The 8,928-nt window shown below is 42.1% G+C and overlaps 1 protein-coding gene across 5 annotated transcripts; it reads right to left on the bottom strand.

The window, feature by feature from the left end:
* Nucleotides 1–92: 92 nt before the first annotated feature.
* On the bottom strand, nt 93–8,351 carry LOC110980229 (uncharacterized). Of its 5 annotated transcripts, none has more exons than XM_022236702.2 (4): nt 8,203–8,351; nt 4,830–4,967; nt 3,638–3,795; nt 93–2,928 (listed from the first exon to the last, which is right to left on the bottom strand). In XM_022236702.2, the coding sequence occupies exons 2-4, from the start codon at nt 4,918–4,920 to the stop codon at nt 1,534–1,536; spliced, it is 1,644 nt and encodes a 547-aa protein (XP_022092394.1). In that variant the 5' UTR covers nt 4,921–4,967; nt 8,203–8,351; the 3' UTR covers nt 93–1,533. The 5 variants fall into 5 exon arrangements, with proteins under 5 accessions (XP_022092394.1, XP_022092393.1, XP_022092395.1 ...); XM_022236701.2 differs by having other exon boundaries at nt 4,830–4,959; nt 8,203–8,345; XM_022236703.2 differs by having other exon boundaries at nt 4,830–4,959; nt 8,149–8,341.
* Between the last annotated feature and the right edge of the window lie 577 nt (nt 8,352–8,928).

The raw sequence follows: 8,928 nt of genomic DNA, 5'->3' as shown, positions 1-8,928 counted from the left end.
AAAACGTTTGAGGAAAATCTAGAGCAACACCACCAGAAAAGAGATTATTCTCAGGGAATGAAAACTTCTTAGTTCCACAAGAACTGAAACAATTTACACAGAAACAAGCAAGCCTTTATTAGCCTTTGAACAAACAACTACATGTATTTATTTATTTATTGAAAACTAGAGCTTTTCCTAAAACATCTAAAAAGGATGCATGTACATGTACATGCACACGTAAAAATTTCACATAACAATTGTAGACATATCCACTGATTAGAGAAGAGAACTACACGTATACTGTCCACTGTAAAACCTGTTCAGTAAATAAAGATAAGAAATACACCGTCCGTGTATGTTGTAAAAATTGTTAAGAAATCATCTTTTTTTCCCATTAGGATGCACTGTGACCAAAACCGTACCTTGTGGTTTAACCCAAAAGCTCCCTTATCTTTCAATTACATGTACACATCCTAGGAGACTATAGTTTATTTCTACTTGATTACATATGACCCAGCATTTCCAGTTTGATGTAACTTAAAAGCTCCAAATGTTAAAACCATAATACTGTCTTATTTCACCACTCTTGAAAATATTTGGTAATGTAACAAACCTAACAAACAAAACTATATACACATGCGTATTAATGCTTCACATAAAAACAGCATTTATCTTCATCTTCCCAGAGATAAAATTTTATGAGGTAAAATACACAAATAAAACATGACCAAAAAATAACAAATGAATTATTGCAACTGTGTAATGTCAACCAGTTAATATACTTTACCTTTCAGTTGAGAATCTGCAGCATTGCGTAACCATGTTTTTTTTGCCTAAATACAAGGAACTATCTGTGTAAAATTGTAGATATAAATTTAACATGCCTTCTATCCTCACCATGAACAGTTGCCCTCAAAAATGTTCTGTATCAAAAAAAATTGAGAAAAAGTTGAGGGGTTGGATCAGAATTTTCCAAATACACGTATTGTTTGTAGGTAAACTTCCTGTACAATTCTGAAAATTTGAGAAATCTCCTTTGAAACACTTTGTCCTAAATTCCTTAAAATGCATTATGTAGTAAATGAGATGTGAAATTTAATTTTTGATGTAAAAATGCAATCACCCATATGTTATTTCATTTTCAATTGAGCACGTACATGTACATAGGCAGTCATTAAAACCTGGGAAATCATGATTGCACTGCATCAGTGCAGTTTGTGCTGCTTTTAACTCGTTCCACCCCTAAACTCACACATCTACAGTAAAAATGGTGCAATGCTACTCTATCAAATTGTGCCAAAACAACAAACTAAAACACTTATCTGTACATCCGTGACTTTGACTTCAAACTGTTGATTTTCTCATATTGATCGGTGAGCAAATGCCAGTATTGCACTCAGTTTCTTTGGTTGAACGTTTCTGACCTGCTTTGATCCAAGAAAATGTTTGATCCAAGCAGTTAATGAATAAGGTATACACCCATGCAAAGTACTGTTCCACCCCCCCCCCTTTGACCTTAAGATGAAGAGAAATTCTACAAGTTCTGTCCACCTACTTGTACATCCAATTGCCACAACTTTTATCGGGGCCAAAGACCTGAATGCCCACTTTGATCCACAATCTGGTGGGGTCAGCACGGCAGTGCAGGGCTGTGGGTGGTACATCGATGCCTATCACTTTGCCGATGTCCCCCGCATCTACGCAGGTGACTGGAGCATCAAACGAGTGCTCTCCCTGCGGGGCAGACTTCAGCAACACGACGGCCACTCGGTACGATCTTCCAATGTCTTCAAAGTCTGGTTTGAGCATGAACCTAACAGCCCACTTGTCCTCGGGTGATTTCCTGAAGGCCATGCCCCCAATCGCCCACATATCCTTGCTGACAAGGTAGATATTCTTGTTTTCGCTCTGGCGAGCCACTGGACAGGACAGCTTGCGATGCTCGAACTCTGTCTCGTTGTCCTCAGGGCATAGTTCAAGCTCCCTGAAGGAACGCCAGCCAGCAACCTCACATTCGTTGTTGGCTACACGCACGCAGAACATTGGCTCCAGGTACATGCGTGGACTGGAGAATTCCTTAAGCGTGTCTTGGTATGCCTCCTCACCGGCTAGAGCTCTCACCTTGAGTGCCTCGAAGATGTGCTCCTTCAGTTTGGGTATGAGTGCAGCTGAGCAGTCATCAAGCAAGGTGGCCAGGTCGCATGCCGGGATGTGCTCAAAGCGGACCAGGGACAGCAACTGATCGGAGAACTCCTGGCGCTCCACAAGGCAGCTCTCTGTGCCCAGCCAACGCAGGACGGCGTCAAAGATGAAGGTCTCGTTGGGAACAACAAGATTGGAGCTCTGCAGCAACTTGGCCAGGAGGCTACCCTCAAACCAGTACAGCGTGGGTACCTTATCGTCGTCAGTGGTCCACAAGTGAAAATGGTTTTCCAGCAGGCTGAAACTCTTCTGTTCAACCCTGCTCAGATCTTCTGTCAACTTAAGTGCTTTAATGGCATCCAGAAAGGGTGCAGTAGAGGTCTTCAAATTATACAACAGATATTCCACACACACATGCTGCAAATCCCGGACCAAGTACTTGTCGGCTAACATCAAAACGGCGAAGACACTGTCCTCATCCAAGTCCACCTCCTCCGTGTACAGGAAGCGCAAGAAGTCCTCAAAGTACTCCTCACAGACTTTGTGCTCATTCAGCGTATGCACCTCAGGCTCGTCACTGGGTGAGCCTGCTGCCCACCTCTCCCCCAGGAGTGACCGGAATACTTCACTCCAAGCACAGAGGATGAGCTTGTGGGCGTGGAAGACAAATGGACCGACCTTCAAAGTGACGTCGCTCAAGCGGGGATTCTTGAAGAGAGGTGAGACGCAATTTATGAGAAACTGCGGCATCAACTCCTGTCGTCTTTTCCGCATCCGATGCTCCACCATTTGTCTGCCAGTCTCCTACAGGAAAAATGAACATATCACAACTCCTAATCCTAGCTGGCAATGGTGCACAAGAAGTTTGTGAATCCAACAAGGCCAACAGTATCTATCAAAAATTATACGCAAAGCAACAAATTCAGAGGAGGCATCTTAAAGCAGATTTATTGTATAATCTGACACATTAATTTGAAACATTTTGATCCATTGAGGCAACAGTCACCCCTCCAAGGAACACATTCAAGAAATAGGGATTACGGAGGACGGAGGTTATATCCTTTTTTCACATTGAGGCAATCGAAGAATTTTGCAGGATTCAGGTTGTACAAGTGCCTAGGAAGTTAGGATTAATCTATTAATCTATTCAGTCAATTCATTCTACCGTCCTGAGTTTGTTTCTCTCAGCGTTGTCCTGATTTCACTTATAAAATCATCATCCCATCCCAATCTGCATCCTGCTTTGCTATACTTCGTGTTTCAGTGAAATTTCAATATAATTGACATGAACTACAGACAGATCTTGGCCACCCTTTTGTATTTTTGCATCAAGCAGCCTTTGCGGTCAGCACAGTTTATGTTCATCTTCGGGTCAATGAGCCCAAACCTGCATGGGCATGCAGTAAATCCTCACTTGCCTTTCATGAGGAGACGGATAACATCCGTCTTCAGTCCCGCATAAAACCGTCTCGGTGACGAGTCTTCCTGACCCCCATGCACTCCCTGCACTTACCCTTCTTTTCTTCCACAGCAAAAACTCGGCATATCCGTTCTTGTTCCGTCTTCTGTCGTTCGTATCACCTCGGCGAAACAACTCCCGCACCTGTTCCTCTATCGGTGGCTCATCTTCATCGGAGGGATCTGCATCATCTTCCCCGTTACCTGCTTCGGCTGATGAGGGGAGAAATCGTGGGATTGACGTCACCTATGACCTCTGACCCTGCCATGGACTCCATGTACAAGTACATGTACAGTTTGCACATGATGTGGCTGCTTTAGTGTGTATTATTCTCTATACTTGGGAATCCGTTGTGCCAACATTTCAAGGTTGACGTAATGTAGGGCTGGTTTGGACAGTGTATGAAATTAGGCCAAAAAGTGGTCAGATGGGACATCCTGGCACTATCAATGTTGTTCTCTTGATTAAACATACCGGTGCGTGCATTTACATGGTCTCATGACCGGACATGCTGTCACAGTTTTAATGTCATGTTTTCATTTTTACCTGCATGTCAGTTACCAGCAGTACTTTTCTTTAAGGGCTTTAATATCTTCACATTTCCTTTACATTTTGTTTGACCGTATCTGTTTTAGGTCAGACTAGTACCTAAAGCAGTTGGAAAAAGGCCAATGTCTGACCACAATGTCATGCTCTTGTTGGAACCTGGAGATACCCACGATGATCAACAGTGAACATTTCTACTAAAAGTAAACTTGAGGCAAAAACTACTAGACCGGCAAATGGTAAAAGGGAAAGGTATTAAAAAACGAGACAATTTCATCTGACACATGAACGCACATACAGCTCAAAATTAAAGTCCAAAGTATTTACAAAGATAATTTGATGAAGCTGGAATGCATTCACTTTTATGTGACTGTACTGTACATGTAGGCTGTGCTGGTGTATGCTTACCATGACATGAAAGGTTGTGCCAAGTGCACACTAACCCAATGATACAAATTGAACTGTGGAAGTGACGACATCAAGCTTTCGGTGTGGTAAGGAGCGGATTGCTGATGCTACAAGTAAAAATCGTCTACTGACTTCATGACGACTGTAATATCCAACTCGGTATGATGGTCCAAGACATGGTTTCATGGTTATTATTGTACCTTGACTAAGCTCAACGAAATCACTTAATTTAGTACTTGTATTATTGTGGGAGGAGGTAAGGACTGATACCATGAAAGCAGTGCCGACTTACCCTGCAACATTTGTCTGCGCAGCCTACGCATGGCACGTATCATTGCCACTTGTTGCTGTGGGGGCTCTTGTTGTGGATTGGCTTGATTCATCTTGCGTTACGCTAGTGAAGTCCAAGTGTCCTACCCAAGCTGCAAGACTGAATATTGGAAGCTGCAATTGTAAAAACTATTCTACCTACTACCTACCCTATCTGCCACAAAACACAACTCTTTAACCCCAACAGTCCTCAGTCCTCCAACAGGTGAAGGATTGAGGACTGTGACCGTATAGTCACTGGGGGGCCGATTCACGAAACTCATCTTATCTTGCAACTTATCTTACGGCTTATTGGTCCCAACTGTAAGATTGATCTTTGCTAAGAAGGGTTCCAAGATTGATTTCACCAAACCCATCTAAAGAAAGATGGGTCATAAGTAGAAATTTGGGGGCTGTTTCATGTTTCTTTGTACCCTTTGATGAAAACAGTTGTTGAAAATATAGGGAAAGCCTAAACACGAACGTGTGGAAGAACAGTTGACTCACATGTATGCTTCTCATCATTTTGATAATTTGATTTTAAAATGATAAATAGGGTTTCCCGTACCATTAGATTTTTGAGTATTTCATTTTAATTAAAACTACCTTTTTTGTAAATGATAACACTTTTCAAGTCTGTTCCTGCAGCTAGTTTTCATCCCACAAAACTGTTACAAATTATAGCTCCAGGACAATACTCCTCTTTCACTTCGACAATAATTACTGCATGCATTAATGAGATAAGACGACCCTCAGACCAATCTTAAGTTAGGAAGAGTTTTTGAAGAAGTTAGGACTTGCATGTGTCCTAAAGTTTAGTGAAATTGATCCCAAGATGAGTTGTAAGATAAGACAAGTTACCCTTCTTAATGCACATCCTAACGTTTCATGAAATCGGCCCTAATTTTGCCACCTAATGTCAAGTCTGATTGGTTTTCATAGTAAGTGGCAAAATAAAGGACCTACATGTAGCAACTATACCGTCATGTATTTTCAACTGCCTAAACTAGTACACATTTTCTGACAATGTTCTCCCCTTCATTACTTGTGTATAAGGAAGATATTTCAAGGTTGAAAAGGCATAAATCAGTTGCGGCTTTTTCAACAACCCGTGCACTACTTTGTAAAAAGATTTTAAAAACTGCAGTTGCTATTGTTACAGAAGTTCAGACAGGTTTCTGTCTACTTTCTTTCACCAGTCGGGAGCATTTGGAAACAGCAACTAAAGCACTACAACATGGATCTTCAGACTATTATTTCCTTTGTAAACATCCTCAAGAGGTATGACTCTACTAAAAAAGAAAAGAAAAACAAGTATAGAAAGTGCACATGTGATCCGATGGAGAAAATTTAAGAAAGAAAAAAAAAAGGAAGAAAAATCTCCCAACGAGTGGGCTTGATCCTATACGTCAGGATTGCAGACCAGCATGCATACTGATGGGCCACCGCAATGCCACGATGGTATTGGGAAATTGGCAATGATAATTGAGCAATCCCATAACTACAGAATTTGAAAGTCAGGTTACGGTTCCTGTAAAAAATCCAGTGGAACAAAATTGAACAGGTTCCCCAAAAGTAACACTGGGTAAAGATTGCCATGGTCACACTGTTATTGTCCGGAATCATGTTACATCCCGACAATGGTATCAGTCCCAACTGTAATTAGGACTGTCCCAAATACGGCGCTGTTGATGCGCTGGCCCAACTGTGGTCGCCTAGTTTCCGTAGAAAGTTTCTCAACTTTTTCCTTTAACTTTTGTACAAGTTTTGCAGCTGGCTCACGCCAAGAGTTTATCCAAATAACATGTTTAGCACCAACAAGCGTCAATGCACACAACTTGTAGCGTCAAAAAAGCGTCAACTTGAAAATACCCTCTGAAAATTTAAAATGGGTTATTGTTATATTTTAGAGACTTTAACATCTGCCACTGTGTAAGCTGTGAATTTGTTTTCCAGATTCTGGCAGGAAACAAAAAATCCTGTAGGGGGGCTACCATTCTTCCTTTCCTCTGCCGTCCACACGAAAACAAAATGGCTGCCGGTCAAGTTGCACGAGCAGGCCGACTTTGTCACTCCAATTTCCACACAAAATATCATTTTTGATAACAATGAATTCATAGGATATGTAGCAGACTAATTTATATTGTAAATAGGCCTTTAAAACATTTTCATAATGCCTGAATAACTTGATGACGCTTGTTGATGTTAAACACAATCTTGAACCTTGCACAAATCTTTGTTAGTTCTGTACTCCTTTCTGAGTTGATCGTATGAATGGATGTTATTCAAAGGCAACGGCAACTCAGGATGGAGGTCAAATTTGCGCAAGGTTCAAGACTGCTCAACACTGACACTAAGGCTACATAAACAGACCCAATACATGCCATATGCCAATCTAAAACACAAGTTTAGGACGTTAATTATGCCAGGGCTTCAGATATTGCCACTGCTGATTCCCGCCACGCACTATGCAGATATGCATTCCTGCAGGAAGCCCAGCCCACTTGCATGAGATTGCCTGCGCACTGATGTTCACCCACCGCTGCAGGTGCACCACCAAGTTAATACACGGGTTTGTATGGGGTTGCGCATGACGGGCGAGTCGCGTTCTGGTCGCGTCTCCTACGACTACATCTTCGAATTTTGATCATATGATGAAGAGCCATAGCCAGTGTTCAATACTAGTGGATGTTGTAGTCTCACATGGAGACACTGCAGGGCACATTGCCAACATAGCACGCATAGTGTGCAACATAAACCGTTCAAAATATTTAATACAATATATAAATATATTATAATATTTCAATACACTACATAAAAGCAAAAAGTGCTACATTCTTTAAAAACGTGATATTAAGTCATATTCTGCAATATCGTCATTTAGTGTCCACAGAAGCCAGTATTGATCCATCAAAAATCATAAAGCAATTTTTATCGTTACCACTTAATCTTACTGAATTCTATAGAACTATTCGAATATCAACTCGACTTTCCGTAAAGTGATGACTTGCTGTATCATAAAGCAAAACTAGGCCTACATAGTGGAGGGAATGAACATACGTGTACCACCCTAGCCCGAAAAGTGTGGCACGGACTCTCCCTTCCGCTCCATCATCCTAGCACAGAGCCACACTAGTGGGGCTAGTACGAACCCAGAATTGTAATGTGTCGGGTTCAACATCCGCCACGCCGCCGGCATGCACCGGGCGGCGCACGACCGTTTGCAGCAGGCTGTCGAACCCCACGCCTCTGCAGGTTTATCTACATAGAACAATGTATGTAGTAATTGCCTGTGTACGTACGTGTGCAGCGGTTAAAATGCTAACATCCTGAACATCCGTGTTTCTTTAACTTACCACACAACAGGTTAGAGTTAAAATCATCAATCGTTCTCACACAACAGGCTCATCAAATGACCACGCGCACGCTGTCGACAAGTCATGGTCATAAGCTTTATGCATGAGCGTGCCAAATACCCAGACGTACCTACACCAAGCGGCGGGAGATACGCGTACACGTAGTTAAAAGACACACCAAACGTATTCCTTATGTGGCAAGGGACAGGGGCCCGACTCACACGCTTCAGTGAACAACTGCAGCCCGGGGCTAGGCTATGGCCAGCGGAGCCGCGCTGTCTAGTCTAGTTCCACAAACCGCCTTGACTATGACAAATTAATCAATCAAAAACATCAGAATCAGGTACCAGTCAAATCAAAGCAATTTCACTATCTTCCCATTTTCAGTAAATTTTCTTGTTGGGGGGGGGGTTTACTCGACAGATAATCACTGAAAAATGATGTCTCGACTCCACTACAAAAAAATTATGGCACAGTTTCATCCAACTTCCGCGGAAATGCAAGTCAGTCCTGCCTGTAGCTTCCGCTCTTCAGTAGCGATGGGCGGGTGGGGATGGGGATACTAAGATATTGTTTTCTAAAAACTACAATCCAATGTTTTCCCAGACTCCTCATGACGCGCAAAAAGATTGTAAAACCATCTCTAAAGTGTTAACACTTTCAATTCTTAAACATCACTGCCATCCTCATCTTTTGGGGCTTTTTAATACATGCGTCACACCACGA

This window comes from Acanthaster planci, linkage group LG07, assembly GCF_054643075.1.
Source record: "Acanthaster planci isolate LZ-2023a linkage group LG07, COTS_SCS, whole genome shotgun sequence".
Taxonomy (NCBI): domain Eukaryota; kingdom Metazoa; phylum Echinodermata; class Asteroidea; order Valvatida; family Acanthasteridae; genus Acanthaster; species Acanthaster planci.
Note: the sequence above shows the minus strand (reverse complement) of the source record. Positions and strands in the feature narration are given on the sequence as shown.